Raw genomic sequence first — 16,515 nt, 5'->3', positions numbered from 1 at the left:
AAAAATAGGCTCATGTTATGTTTAGTTCAACCCCACTAATTTATCTTTTTTATTCATTTTGGCCCTAATCATGGCATGGAAAGCTCCTGGGCCAGGGATGGAACCTGCACCACTGCAGTGATAATGCCGAATCCTTAACCCAGTGCACCACAAGGGAATTCTCCAAGGCCCACTAATTCAGAATTTACAAGAGGTTCTTCATAGGAATCAAAACAGAACTAAACTGCCAGCTCCATTACTTACTTACCACTGATTTCCCTGCAGAAAGAGATGCTTAATAAATATCTTTCAATGAATAAGAAAAATATACAATAAAAATGTTAAGTGATGTGAGTCATAAGTTCAATCATTTTACTCAGAAAAGCACAGGGAACACAGGAAAAAAAATGAATACAATTTCTCTCTGCAAAATTTCAGTTTAACAGAATCACAAGTAAGCTTGAGTTTACCTATCTAATTTTTTAAAATAGGAATATTGCTTACTTTCCAAGTTATAGATCAGTTCAGATATTTGATAAGCATCCACGACAGAATAAGCCCTGCAGTAAGCGAAAGTAACTGAACTGAATTAACCCTTAAATGCCAACTATGCATGAAATAGTACTGTCAATTCTGTCTGTTAGTCACAGTGACATTTAAAATGCTATACAAGAGTTCCCATCTCATGGCACAGCGGAAATGCACCCAACTAGTATCCATGAGGATGTAGATTCGATCCCTGGCCTCGCTCAGTGGGTCAGGGATCCGGCATTGCCATGAGCTGTGGTGTACATCACAGATGTGGCTCAGACACTGCCTTGATATGGCTGTGGCGCAGGCTGGCAGCTTAGCTCTGATTCGACCCCTAGCCTGGGAACTTCCATATGCTGAGAGTGCGGTCCTAAAAAGCAAAAATAAAAAATAAAATGTTAGACAAATGAAAGTATTCATCAACTTCACTTACCTGTACATAAATTTACAACTTCTTCAACTTTGGACAAGTAAATTTATTTCATTGTTCTCAAACAGATTATTTTCTACTGTTTATTAAAAAATACCAAATTTGGGAGTTCTCAGCAGTAACAAACCTCACTAGTATCCATGAAGATGCGGGTTCGACCCCTGGTCTCACTCAGTGGGTTAAGGATCTGGCATTGCTGTGAGCTGTGGCATAGTTCACAGATGCGGCTCTGATCCAGCATTGCTGTGGCTGAAGCTACAGCTCCAACTGGACCCCCAGCCTGGGAACTTCCATATGCCGTGGGTGCAACCTTAAAAAGACAGAAGCGAGAGAGGGAAAGAGGGAAGGAGGGAGGGAGGAAGGGAGGGAAATGACCATATTCATTCACCTAACAAATATTTACTGAACGCCTATTTTGTCCCAGGCACTGGTCCAGGTGCTGGCAGTGAGAAACAAAACTCCCTGCCTTCATAGCACTCACAAGCCAGAAGAGGGAGATAAGCAAATAAGTACATTATGTATTAAATTATAAGTAATATGAAGAAAAACAAAACATGGAAAGCAAAGTGCAAGAAAAGATAAGTGTGAACAAAGGGTAGGCATATAGTGTAATTTTACATGGATCAGGAAGGAGTCATCAAGAAGACATCTAAGCAAAAGCCTAAAGGAGGTACGAAGATCCAGTCACAGTAAACACAAACTAAAAAGGTCCTGAGGAAGAAGTATGCCTGGTATGTTCAAGAAAAGGAGGCCAAAGTGGCTGGAGTAGAGTGAGCAAAGGAGAGGGAAAGGGTATAAACAGCAAACGATTCAAGACCAGAAGCTAGATCATTTGTGTCCTGTATGCAAATTTTTTTTTTTTTTTTTTTTTTTTTTTTGCTTTTTAGGACCACATCCATGGCATATGGAGGTTCCCAGGCTAGCGGTCTAAGTGGAGCTACAGCTTCCAGCCTACAACACAGCCACAGCAACACCAGATCCGAGCCACGTCTGCAGCCTACACCACAGCTCACAGCAACGCCAGATTCTTAACCCACTGAGTGAGGCCAGGGATCAAACCCATAACCTCATGGTTCCTAGTCAGATTCATTTCCATTGCACCACAGTGGGAACTCTCGGTATGCAATTTTAAGGACTCTGGTTCTTACAATGAGATGAGAAGTCCCTGAGTGTTTCAAACAGTAGTGACATCATCTGATTTAGATTTTTAAAAAATCACTCTGGCTGCTATTCTAGACAACCTGAAAGGCTACTGCTATATCTAAGGGATGATGGTGGCTTGGACTAGGTTGGTAGCAGGAGAAGTGGTGAGTAGTAGTCAGATCCAGGAATATGAAGATAAAGCTACTTGTCATCCAATGGAAAAGAGAAGAGTCAAGGATGGTACCAAGATTTTGCACTTGAGTATCAAGGAGGTTAGAGTTGTCATTTACTGATATAGGAAAGACTACAGGAGAAGCTATGTTCAGATACTGCGGTAGGCTGAATAGCGGTCCTCTCAAAGATGAGCACATCCTAATCCCTGGAATGTGTGAATATGTTATTTTACATGGCAATGGGGACTTGGGAGATAAAAATTTAAGATCCTGAGATGCAAGGATTATTCAAGCGTAATCCAATGAAATCAAGAGATCTTTATAAGATCTTTATTAAGAAGGAGGTAGAAGGTCAGAGAAAATCAAAGGCAATGGGACAAAAAGAAGCAGAGAGAAGGGGATGATGGAAGCAGAAGGAAAGGAATAAATGTGAAACCAGTAAGAGATCTGAGTTATGCCACTGCTGGCTTGGAAACTGAAAGGGGGTCATAGACTAAAATATGTGGGCAGCCTCTAAAAGCTAGAAAAGGTAAGGAAACTGATTCTCCCCTAGAACTTCCAGAAAGAACACAGTTCTGTGGCCCATTTTAGACTTCTGACTTCCAGAACTATAAAATAATAAATTTATGTTGTATTAAGCCACTATATTTGCAATAATTTCTTACAGCAACAATAGGAAATCAATGCAGATACAACAGTGTGAATATTCATAAATTAGGAATTATATGTATTATCAGAATTTTTATACTCTAGCAAAATGTACCAAGAGGTCCCTGGTTGCACAGTGGGTTAAGGATCCAGCATTGTTACAGCTGTGGTTTGGGTCTGCAGTGGGTGTGGCCAAAAAAAGAAAAAAAAAAAAAAACACAACCAAAAATCTCCACTTGAATTTGAATACCAAAAAAAAAAGAAAGAAAAGAAAATAATACCAGCAGGACTATAAGGCTGTACACTCAAAAGGTACTGCGTCAAGTTAGACATCTCAGCATTTAAGATAAATTTTCTGGAGTTCCCATAGTGGCGCAGTGGTTAACGAATCCGACTAGGAACCATGAGGTTGAGGGTTCGGTCCCTGCCCTTGCTCGGTGGGTTAACAATCCGGCGTTGCCATGAGCTGTGGTGTAGGTTGCAGACGCGGCTCGGATCCCACGTTGCTGTGGCTCTGGCGTAGGTGGGCAGCTACAGCTCCGATGAGACCCCTAGCCTGGGAACCTCCATATGCCGCGGGAGCGGCCCAAGAAATAGCAAAAAAAAAAAAAAAAAAAAAAAAAAAAAAGAATAGGAAAACTTTCCCACCTGATAAAGAACATCCAGAAAAAAACTTACAACTGATATAATATTTAATGGTGAAAGACTGGCTGTTTTCCAAGTCTGAGAAAAAGTGAAAGATACAGGCTCTCACCAGTCCTATTCAACATTATATTAGAGGTCCTGGAGTTCCCGTCATGGAGCATCAGAAGCAAATCTGACTAGGAACCATGAGGTTGCATTTGATCCCTGGCCTCACTGCATGGATTAAGGATCCAGCATTGCTCTGAGCTGTGTTACAGGTGACAGGTGTGGCTTGGATCTGATGTTGCTGTTGCTGTAGCTGTGGCATAGGCTGGCAACTGTGGCTCCAATTCGACCCCTAGCCTGGGAACCTCCCTCCATATGCCATGGGTACAGCCCTAAAACACCAAAAAAAAAAAAAAAAAAAAAAAAAAAAGAGCCCTTTCCAGTGCCCAAAGGCAAGAAAGGTAAATAAAAGGAAAAACATTAGAAAGGAAGAAATAAAATCACCTTTATTTGCTGATGACATGGCTATCTACACAAAAAAATCTCAAAGAATCTTAAAAAAAAAGAAAAGCTACCATGTTTAATATGTAAATTTAGCAAGGTCAGAAAATAAAACGGCCAACATACAAAAGTCAGTCCTATTTCAATATACTAGTAATGACCAACGGCAAACCAAAAATTTTTAAAAAGTACTATTTATTATTTGCACAAAAATCATTAAATATTTAGGAATAAATGTAACAAAAATTGCAAAATTTGTATTATAATGACTAAAATCACAAGAGAAATCAAAGAAGACCTAAATAAATAGAAAAAAATAAAAAGCCCACAGATTGGAGGACTCAATATTGTCAAAGTGTCAATCTGCCCCAAAGTATCTACAGATTCAGTACAATTCCATTCTAAAGCCCAGCAGCTTTGCAGAAATTAACAAGTTGATTCTAAAACATATACTGAAAAAGCAAAGGACCTAGAATAGCCAAAACAAATCTGATGAACAAGGTATAAGATTCATATCACCTGATTTACTAAAAAGACTTACTACAAAAGCTACAGTGCAATATGGACAAAATATATGTTCACAGATCAAAGGAACAAAAGAGAATCCAAAACAGACCCCAAGCACATATGGTCAATTGATTTTAAAAAGATGCCAACTGAACAGAATGGAGGAAAGACTCTTTAACCACAAATGGTTCTTAAATAATTAGATAACCATTTGTAAAAACAAACGGCATACCTCACACCATGTAAAAAAATTAATTATAAATGGATCACAGATTTAACTGTAAGACCTAAAATTACAAAATGTCTAGAAGAAAAAATAGGAGAAAAATTTTTGTGAATTCAGGTTAGGCAAAGGTTTCTTAGCAACAACAACAAAAAGAATTAACCAAGAAAAGAAGAAATTGATACACTGGACTCCATCAAAATTTTAAACTTCTGCTCTTTGAAAGACACTATTAAAGTGAAAAGACAAGGCACATACTGGGAGAAAATATTTATAAAATACTTATCTAATAAGTAACTTTATTCAGCATATCTAAAGAACTCTCAAAACTCAACAATTTAAAAAAACGACATGGAGTTCCCGCTGTGTCTCAGCAGGTTAAGAACCTGACACTGTCTCTCTGAGGATACAGGTTCAGGGGGTTAAGCATCCAGTGTTGCCGCAAGCTGCTGTGTAGGTCACAGATGTGGCTGGCATCCAGTGTGGCTGTGGCATAGGCTGGCAGGTGCAGCTCTGATTCCACACCTAGCCCAGGAACTTCCATTTGCCACAGGTGCAGCCATAAAAAGAAAAATAGAAAACAGACAAAAGATCTCAACATACACTTCACCAAAGATGATACACAGATGAAACATAAGCAAGTGAAAAAAATGCTTAGCATCATTAGTCATGGGATGGGGGAATGCAAAATAAAATCTGGGCAATATCACTAAAACATAGCTAAAATTTAAAAACCTGACAAAACCAGGTGCTGACAAGGAAGAGCAACTGCAACTTAGCTGGTGGGAATGCAAAGTAGTACCATCATTTTGGAAAAGAGATTTGCACTTTCTATAAAGTTAAACATTCATTTACCATATAATTCAGTGAACCCACAGTTACAAATATTTGCTGTCAAGGCAAAGGAAGAACAAGACCTGACAGATGTGCTCAAGCCCTAACAAGCCATTATTAGATTCAAAAAGTCTAGTACTTATATAAAGAGCGAAGGGAAGGAGTTCCCGTCGTGGTTAAGTGGAAACAAATCTGACTAGTATCCATGAGGACACAGGTTGGATCCCTGGCCTCACTCAATGGATTAAGGATCCAGCATTGCCATGAGCTATAGCTTGCAGACAAGGCTCTGATCTAGTATTGCTGTGGCATAGGCAGGCAGCTGTAGCTCCGATTCGACTCCTAGCCTGGGAACCTCCCTCTGCCACCAGCGTGGCCCTAAAAAAAAAGAGACAAAAAAAAAGTGAAAGGAAGAGTAGCAAAAGCTTGAGGTCCGTGTGCAGAGCAAAACCAAAACAAAGGGGCCACAGGACTGCAACATGAATGATATAACACTCTGGTGCTAAGGAGCCAATGGCATGCTACAGCAGAAGTTTTACAACCTGCAGCTGGGCCCTAAGAGGATGCAACAGAAAGCCTCATTTTATCAGAACCAGGAGTTAATGAGAAACTGTATTATGATGGTGTCCTTGGTAGATGAGCAAATGAGAGAGACAAGGCTACTATGAGCTCCTCACAAGCCTGCCGTAATCTCATATTCCGAGAGTGTCACAAGATGCCCTGCCAAGACCCAGACCACCTACAGTTCAAACCTTGCTTACAGAGACTATGTAGACACATGCAATGTCATCAGAGCCCATCGTAGAGCCAATTCCTTAGATTTAGCCAAATGAGATAAAGACGTTTACCGCTGTACTCCCTAATGATCAAAACTAGAAAAATTTATACTGTGGTGGTTATATAATTATAAATTCATCAAAATTCACACAATTTTAGAAGTTCCTGCTGTGGTGCAGTGGGTTAAGGACCCAGCATTGCTGCAGCTGTAGTGTAGGTCACAGATGCAGCTTGGATTCGACCCCTGGCCCAGGAATTTCCATATGCTGCAGATGAAGCCTACCCCCCCACCTAAAAAAATCATAGAACGTTATACCTAAAAGGGTGAACTGCATTAGATGTGTATTACACTTCAATAAACCTAACTTTAAAATTCTAATGAACTAAATATCCATATTGTAAATGATTCAAGGTAAAGCTCTTTTGTGATCCAAAATTCCTATATCTAAGTATATTATTTGTGCATGAAGAGATAAAAAGCAAAACTCTGTTCCCTGCTATAATGACTTACAGTAATGCTAAGTTGCTTACAACATCTAACAGGAAAAACATGCAAGAAAAACTTAGAGGTAACGGCATTCAGTCTATAAAACTATTCAGCGAAGCCTACAGTATATCAGATGATGTATTTCTGACATTCAGGGGCTGCTGATTAGTGTCTACAACATTTTGTGGCTGATGGAAGGATATTTAAAAAAAGCTTTCAGAGTTCCCGTCGTGGTGCAGTGGTTAACGAATTGCAGGTTCAATCCCTGGCCTCCCTCAGTGGGTTAAAGATCCGGCGTTGCCATGAGCTGTGGTGTAGACACGGCTCAGATCCCGAGTTGCTGTGGCTCTGGCGTAGACCAGTGGCTGCAGCTCTGATTAGACCCCTGGTCTGGGAACCTCCATATGCCATGGGAAGCGGCCCTAGAAAAGGCAAAAAGACAAAAAAAATAAAAATAAAAAAAACTTTCAAAACATAAATCTATCCTCTAGAAGCTTTTTATCCAGTGAAGGTACACAAAGTAAATGAAAAATTCAAAGGAGAAGGTGTTATCTCACATGCTATTTCATGAAATCAATCTATTAACAAGTCCCATAAATATTCAACCATAAGCTATTAAAGTTTACAAACTGTCTAAATATAATTTTTAAGATATTTCCATTTATCCCCCAGAAGATTACATTTAAACACACCACCACTGCATGTTATTAAAATTCCTTGCATTTTTTTTTTAGGACGGCACCCACAGCAAATGGAGGTTCCCAGGCTAGGGGTCAAATCAGAGATAGAGATAGAGCTTCCGGCCTACGCCACAGCCACAGCAACTGGGGATCCAAGCAGCATCTGTGACCTACACCACAGCTCACGGCAATGCTGGATCCTTAACCCACTGAGCAGGCCAGGGATCAAACCCGCAACCTCATGGTTACTAGTATGATTTGTTTCCAGTGCACCACAACAGGAACTCCTAAAATTCCTTGCATTTTAAAAAGAAAATAACATGCAAAGGATCGCATGCTCAAAAATGTCTCCAATATACATTTTATACATAAGTAAATACATTCAGCTATAAACTATTCTCTGGGAAAGGAAAGAGGACCCTGAATGAAGCAAATCCATCACACATTTACACATTATTTGTATCAAGGTAAGATGACAAAATAAAGGGAGAGTTAATTGTCTGGGTAAAGGGCAATTTCGTATTAGGAAGTTCTTCAAGGTAGGGCAAAATGAAGTGCAACTGGAGTTCTTGATCAATAAAGGGAATTGAAGCCAATTAAGTACGTTGGGGAAGGAGGAGTATTAAGTGCACAGATGACAAAATTATGAAAATTATTCTAAAATTAAATTTTTATTTAGGTTGAAAAATATTTAATTATAAAAAGGGTACAGGTCTCAGAATATAATTTAGCCTGTGTTTGCAATTTTACCAAAGACCTGGATAATGACTGGGATGCCAATGAAAATCCAATGTCTCTGATGGGACATTTTTTGAGAATGAAAAACCTTGATCAAATTCTGCTGTGTTAAACCACCTCAATCTAGGGAAATTCAATCTCCCTAATTCAGGCTGATGTTCACACAAGGTTCACTCCTTTCTGTAGAGTTAAGACAAAAGTCACCAGGAAAGATCAGTCCTCAAATTTCTACTCTCAAATGACCCCCCCCTCTTCCTCCTTCTTCCCTCTAGATACTTTTAAGATTCCTCTATTTGGGAACTCCCATTGTGGCTCAACAGTAACGAAAACAACTAGTATCTATGAGGATGCTGACCAGATCCCTGGCCTAGCTCGGCAGGCTAAGGAATCAGTGTTGCCACTAGCTGTGTTTCAGGCCAGCAGCTGCAGCTCTGATTCGACCCCTAGCCTGGGAACTTCCATATGCTACATGAGCAGCACTAAAAAGCAAAAAAAAAAAAAAAAAGATTCCTCTATTTGTGAGAACAAACAGAAGTTAAACACAAACCTCCATTCTGTATATACTCTATGACCATCCATAAAAAACAAAGTCAAGACTAGACTAGCACCATTAAAAGTTTCTTTTTAAAGCAAGCTAAAAATTTAAAAATGATACAGAGTTGTGCATATCAAAAATATTTAAGAGTATAATTACTAGATGTATATTCAAAATGATTGGGCAATTTTAAGTTTCTTCCTTAATACCTATTTGTATTTTCTAATAATTTTTCAACAGTGAGCATGTATTTTAATGGTTTTTAAGAACTTTAAATATTCATATCATTTTAATAACTATTTTTATGAAACTGATTAGTAAGCCATGATTCTACTATCCCCTTATAAAACTTTCCTGCAATTTTTAATGAATTCTGAGTATTCCTGTTGACAAGGGGAAAAAAAAGGAAAGCTATGAATAATATATCTTCTATTACTTAAAAGACAGAAACACTGCATATAAAACATAAAGGTAAATTCTTAATTTCTGTTCTGAGCAAGTTCTTTAACAATAACAAGCCGTTTTTTACAGGAGAAATAAAATCAACTGGAGAAATAGCAAATTAATTTGCTATCATCGCACTTCAGAAAAAAATATTTTGACTACCACTTTTTCCAGAGGCTGAAATAAAACAAAATGATCTAAATTTTTACTAAAGGTGATTTTTAAATTTCTAATAATAACTGCATTAGTTAAAAACCTGGAAAACTACTGCTCACAATTCTGCTCTACCTGTAGACTTTGTGTGTGTGTTAATACAGCCAATATCTGATCACTCCTAATGCCAACAGACAGTATTTCTGAAGGGCATTTTCATATGATAGGAACAATTTTCACAGAATATGACTATTTTTCAGAAGAACAGCACAATCATTTTCCTTCCTTTGCTCAATTTTCACGCTAAATATTATCGACATTTAGAATATTCTTATGTATCTTACTTTTTAATATTCCCATGAATAAAACCTGCTCTTTAAAAACACAGAGCAAAGAACCTTAGTATGTGTTACATACGACCAACAGATTCATCTTTTTTTCTGCTCTATAGGCAAAAACTATATTTCCACAAAATAAAATGAGTGTTGGGTGAGTTAACTTGAGCTAGTGGTTAGGGCATAACACAAGGCTGAAATTGACAATTTGATCACTGATCCCACCAACTGACTTTCCTCTGTTGCAAGGATCAAAGGCAGCGTCAAAACCCCTGCTGGTCAGTTGCTGATCACAAGAAGAGCCAGCCAAATGTGCAACTGGGTCAGCACAAATACACTATCACCATGTCCTATTTATCAACTCTACAAACTAATCATGTAAGAATATCATCTGGGGGAGAAAATACCAATAAGGTACTCAGTGGATCCTAAAACAAATGATAATCTAAAAGGTAAAAGTGTAAAATCTACTTTAGGTGCTAAAGTGAACAAATAAGATACTTTAAAATCCAGATCCAACTCTATTAAGTAGTATTATACTTTGAATTTTAAAATACCACATTAAATTCTGACTCCCATTGCTAAAACAAAAGATGGAAGTAATGTCCTTCTCTTTTGAACTGAAAGAAACGTCTATAACATAAAAAGATGACAATTGTTGATCCCTTTTATCTCTCAGGTTTATTAATTCAGTTACTTTTACTTTTATGTAACAGCTGTAATCTAAGAACTGTACCTTCAAATTACAATAAAAAGTATCTTCCAAAGAGAGAGAAATCTTGGTTTTTTTTAAATTTACTGGTAATAACCGCAACCCAATCACTTTTTCATCCTCCATTTCTCTTCTGACCTGTAACTTTCCCATAATTTGCTGCATAAGGCACTATAATTACTACTTTAGTCCTTTTGATTTGCCTCTTCTAGAGACTGTGAATTCCCAGAGTACAGATAACATAGCTTCTGCTGATCCTTCCCTCTTGCAGCCCATTAAGAGTATAAATTGACACACTATATGGTATTCATTTGCTCATAGACCAGCCTCTCCTACTAACTACACTATGAAATTCTGTAGACACTAGGTATGTATCATCAACCTTTGACACAGCGCCAGGCCAGACAAGACTTTTAAATAAATTCAGTAAAAAACTGAGCAACTGAACCTGTGAATCTCTCCCATACACTCAATATCAGCAAAGCGCCCTACAAATAGAGAAAACGATGTTTTTTCTAAGAACCTTTGACACAAGAAACATTCTTTCTTTTCCTACTAGCCAGACTTTAAACTGTCTCTTTGGAGGGAAAAGCCCTGGATTATGTCTAATTTTATTCTCCATTCCCTACAAGAAAATACAGAATTCAGGACATGTCTAATCAAGTAAAATCTCACAATACCATCCTTGATTAACCGTGTGATCCTTACAAAATTTATAAACCTATCAAATTTAACACTTTTTTTTTTTTTTTTTTGGTTTACACCAAGACTTGAGAATGCTTCCCAATATAGCTGATGTTAAGGAGGATGCCTGGAGAGATGGAAGTGAGAGCAACAATAAAGACCATGGCGAAGGAACAATTTAACATAATTCTTCCATTTCCACCTTTATACCAAGAGAATTTAAACAGGAAGGGGGGAAAAAATGGAGGTAGAACCTGTGATTCAGAAAAAGCCATAAAGAAAACAAAAAATAATCATTTTGCAAACTGTGCGTTTTAAGCTATCCTTTCAATTAATTTTCAAAGAAGGATTTTTTTTTAATCCACAGAATCTTTTGCTTCTTACAGGAGCAGCTGGATTTCATCTCACCCAATATCCCCCGCCTCCATACACATACATATAGCGCTACCACTGAGTCCCTGTGCCAAACCAACCATCACAGGAAAAATTAAACCATGAGGCTCATTTCCTAATTCTCTCTGAAAAATTGTCACAATTTCCCCCCCACAGGCCAATTACCTATTCTAACGGGATTGGAAGGGGGGGGGTGGGAAGGAATAGTTCATTATCATGCAGCTTCTCATTCTCCACAGGGAGAAAAATGGCAATAACTTCCAACAAGGGACAACTGCTCTTCTACTGTATCCCAGTTAGGACCTAAAATCAAGCAAACCGCCCCCCCCCGATCTTTTGATGCATTCAAATTAACTGAAAACTGAGGCACAATACTTTGCAGCAACATAAGCCCTAAAAAATTCTCCAGAGCTTGGAGGAGGGGGTGACCCATCAATCCCCCCACACCCTTGCCATATGGAGGAGCAGGATTCTGTCAAATAGAAAATGCCACTCTCCGCCTCCTCCGCCATCCTGAAAATTGATGAGTGCGGGGGCGGCCGAGGGAAGAAGCGAGGAGGCGGGGACACCGACACACACGGACACACACAAACACACTACACACATACACACCGAACCCAGGACTGATTCACGGCTTTTTAAAATGTTTTAAAGCTACAATTTCCTCCAACTGTGGAATTCTCACCCATTCTCAGCCCCAGCTCCCACCCTGGTCCTCCCCCGCATGGGGGTTCAGTTGGTCAGCGTCCCCGCCGCCGCCTTGACTCCGCGCGCCCTACGCCCCCAAGCGCGCGGCCCCTGGGCGACGGGGGTTGTGGGGGGGGCGTCTTCCCCAAGCGCAGCTCACCAACCGGAGGCCCTACGCGCCCAGGCCGGGAGATGCATCGCACCTGGATATAGTTGTTCTCGCAGTAATCGGCCACCCGTTCCAGATTCGTGTAACTGTCGAAGAGGGCCCGGCGGCCCCCCGGGATTTCCTCCTCCAGCAGCATCTGCAGCTCCGCCATCTTCACATCCTCCTCCTCCTCAGACAGACCACAGAGGCAGCGGCGGCAGTAGCGCCAGGGAAACCCAAGACTAAGAGAGGAGGAGCCGCGGCGACGGCGGCGGCAACCCGGGAGGAGCGAGAAACACCCTTCGCGCGGGACAGGGGAGGGGGCAGCAGGAACGGGGGCGGGGCGCGAGCCGACGGACTCGGAGGACGGTCACCGCGGCGACGGCCGGCCCGGCGCGCGCACGCGCGCTCCCCTCCCTCCACCCCCGGGAGCCCGAAAAAGATTCCCACCCTCGGTCGCTCAGCCCTCCCTTCCCCCACTTCCGGCGTCTCCTAGCGACCGCAGGAGTGGGGGCCGGGATGCGCGCGGGAGTTGGGCGCGCGTTTAACCCTTCGGCCCCCGCAGGTTGCGTGGCTCCGTAAGCGCTCCTGGCGGCCTTTGTTAGTCCGGAATGAATGCCTGCCCGGCTGAGCCATTTTCCCGCCTGTCCCTTCTGCGACTCCCCTTGGCATTATCCTCAACCTGGGGCCCAACCTCATGGTCATGGGCCTTAAGGATAATATCAGCCCACTAAACTTCTATGCAGCTTTAAGTGCCGCCTCACTTTTTTTTTTTTTTAATTTTCCTCTATATCTTTGATCTCATCCATCTTCTGGTGCATTTAAGTAAATTCCAGTTTCCTAATCCCAAATTTCCTGCACTTTGGCTTTTTTGCATCTATTTGCCCATTAAATACTGTTTTTCCTTACCGGGTTGGCCTCTGTTCTGTTCTCTTTTGCCCATTCCCTGGACTTTAGCTTTTTGCGCTTGCTCTATGCTTCGCTTCCTCACTGACAGCCTTTTCTGTCATTTCTCTGGTTCTGTCAGCTTCTCTTTTTTCTCCATGTATTCAGTACTAAAGTTTTTTTTAAATAAACGGTTTTGCCGGTACTTTCCTTCTTCACAGAGCTATTACATGGATAAAATAAAAAGCTTATGTGAAAGCATCTTGGAAAACGTCAAATGGCACAAAAATTATTATTCCGGTTTTATTCTTCAGATACCGTATCTTTTTTCCTTAACCTGGCTATTCCACACAACGTAATCTTAAAAAACTAAAATTCTTAACTGCTGAGATATTTTAAAGTCCATGTCCTTTATTTGTACTGTAGAAAGTCCAGGTTGACTGCATTTGCAGTTTAGAGCAAGATCCATTGTTTCAACTTTTGTATTTGTGACCTCTTGGCCCTCCTTGGCCCACCACCTCCCTTTTTTCCTTCCCAAATGATGAGGAAACTATATTATACTTTCTCAAAAATCACTTTAATGCCTTACCATTACAGATTTCTGGAGCAATCTCTGATGATGGTATATTGGCTCCATGATACACACATTAACAAATTGTTTTCTGTTTTCTCTGTAGAATCCGAATTAAAGGATACTGAAAATGTTGGTCCAGTCCAGCTAGTCTTATTCTTAACCACTTTAAACGTCTGTCTTCGTGGTCCTCAAACTTGTAAAAAGCTTGTTTAAAATGAAAGGGGCAGGGTCACACTCCAGAGATTCATTAGAGACCTAGTGATGGAATGGAGTAGTTACTTAAATGGCACATAAACATGCCTCGGGGATTAAGACATGTGTGAGTAATCAAGTGTCTAAAACATATTAGATCAAGCAAACTTTTCAGACTAAATTTCAATGAATCAAAGGTTACTGTCGAACTGTAAGAAGTCCACCAGATAAGTTAAATGCTCAACAGACCACCCCCTTACAGTTGTTTCCAAATACTGTTAAGCAATTAGCCCAATAAACAGTTCTCCCCAGAGGGGTGAGTCACCATCCTAGGAATCATTGGGTGAAGATTCTAGCACTTTTCTCAAATTAATTTGTGACAACTCTTTTTGGGATCTTAGCTTCCTTATCTGAAAAATCAAAGGGTAAACACAGACCCATTCTCAAATCTCTGCCTGGATTGGAATCACCTGCAGGGCTTTTTAAAACTCGGAATTGCTGAGTTCCTGAATTCAGAGTTGACCAGATTTTCTGATTCAGTTATGGTCAACCCCAATTGATAGTTCTAACAAGTTCCCAAGTAAAACTGCTCTTTTTGACTCTGAAGACCTAATAGGGAATCTCCACCAAGAGAAGAGTTTTTAATATTCAGCAGAATCTAAGGATCAAAGGACACAGGTATACACTTCTGCTGCCAGCAAGATAATTTCAGCAAAAAGGAAAACAATTACAAAATCTATAAAAAGTGCATGCTTCTTGTGTATGTATGTTATTTGAGTGGTGGGTTTGTAGAGTTTTTTGTTTTTGCTTATCTTAATTTTTCTAAAATATATGTTATTTTTCTGAGAGTTCAGTGAGGCTATTATCTCTTAAAATCGGAGAGAATATTTTTATTAACATAGCCCAAGATGACTTTTTTTAATCAATTTTATCATTAACTTGATTCAAAGTAAGCATTACAACATATTTTTCATGTTAAGTCATTCATGTCAAGTGCAGTTGATTTTTTTTTTTTTAATCTAATTGCCTTAAGTAAGCAAGGCCAAGACCAAACCTGCATCCTCATAGACACTATGTTGGGCCCTTAACCCAGTGAGCCACAACAGGAACTCCAGGAATTCCGAACTGTGTGCCATAAACTGTGATGTAAGTCACAGATGTGGCTCAGATTCAACCCCTAGCTGTGGAGTAGGCCTGCAGCTGCTGCCCCAATTTGACCCCTACCCTGAAACTTCCATATGCTGCATGTGCAGCCATAAAAAGAAAAAAAATTCTGTTCCTAAGCAATTAAGTTCCCTGTTAGAGATGTCACAGTAGCAATCAGGAGAAATGCAAAGTAGAACCTTTTTTCCTCAAGCAATATGGTTAACTTAGTTCCCGTCCTTACTCCAAACAAGAAGAATAATTATCAGTGATTAATATTTTCATAGTATTTATATACATTTATGGGTTTTAATCAAATTTAGGACTTTCAGGAAATTTTAATAAGTGCATATCATTTGAACATATTAAATCTTTGAAAGGAATTTTCTGTATGGCATCATAAGGTAAATGACGGGAATCTAAGTTTTTAATTTTTTATTTTTTTCCTTTTTCAGCCGCACCCGTGGCATATGGAAGTTCCCAGGCTAGAGATCAAATCCAAGCTGAAGCCTCCACCCAGGCCACAATTGCCTGCCAACCCACTACAGTGGGCCAGGAATGGAACCAGGCACCCACAGAGACAATGCCAGATCCCAAACCTGCTGTACCACAGTGGGAAGTCTTAAGCTTTTATATTTTTAGGCATTTGAAACTTTAATTTCATTGTTAGTGATATAAACCTTGGTCTCAATTTTAGGGATATTTACTCAATGGTTAAAACTATTAAACTATTAAAAAAAAAAAAAGGCTTACTGTGCAATAGAGCATTCCATGCGTTATAGCTGTATAAATACAACTTTTTTTTCTTTTTTGTCCACCCCAAGGCATATGGGTTAGACATCAAACCTGCATCCCAGCGCTGCAGAGATGCCACTGATCCTGTTGCACCACAGTGGGAACTCCTGAGTACACTACACATTTTAGGAAATGAGTTAAAAAAGATTGGAAAGAATACACATCCTCCAAAATTAGTTTGTTTAAAAAAAAAAAATCCTCTCCCATTCTCATGAAGTCAGTAGTCCACAAGTATTGTATTTTTTCATTTTTATTGAAAGTCATTATTTTTTGTCTGTTTATTATAGAAGTTACAAACATACAGTAAGGAGAATGGTATAATGAATACAAATACTCACTGATTAGATAACAACAGCTTCTACTTTACGTTATCTTCTCATATTACTCTTATGCTAAAGAATTTTAAAGAAAATTAGTTATCATGACATTTCTCCTCTAAACACTTGAGTATGCATCTCTAAAAAAAAAATATTTTGCCACATAACGACAATATAGTTAGACCATCTAACAAAATCAACAATAATCCCCTCATACTAACAAATACCCAATAAAAA

At 39.6% G+C, this 16,515-nt stretch overlaps 1 protein-coding gene across 18 annotated transcripts in view; it reads right to left on the bottom strand.

The window, feature by feature from the left end:
- ABI2 (abl interactor 2) overlaps nucleotides 1–12,848 on the bottom strand; it is a 127,263-nt gene extending 114,415 nt beyond the window's left edge. For 10 of the 18 annotated variants that reach the window (XM_021075325.1, XM_021075335.1, XM_021075339.1 and 7 more), the window contains exon 1: nucleotides 12,428–12,833. In XM_021075325.1, the coding sequence (XP_020930984.1) occupies nucleotides 12,428–12,544 (117 nt within the window). In that variant the 5' untranslated portion in view covers nucleotides 12,545–12,833. Of the gene's footprint in view, nucleotides 1–12,427 lie in introns of all 18 variants that reach the window. The other 8 variants (XM_021075337.1, XM_021075328.1, XM_021075327.1 and 5 more) reach the window with 7 other exon arrangements.

Source organism: Sus scrofa, chromosome 15 (assembly GCF_000003025.6).
Source record: "Sus scrofa isolate TJ Tabasco breed Duroc chromosome 15, Sscrofa11.1, whole genome shotgun sequence".
NCBI lineage: Eukaryota > Metazoa > Chordata > Mammalia > Artiodactyla > Suidae > Sus > Sus scrofa.
Note: the sequence above shows the minus strand (reverse complement) of the source record. Positions and strands in the feature narration are given on the sequence as shown.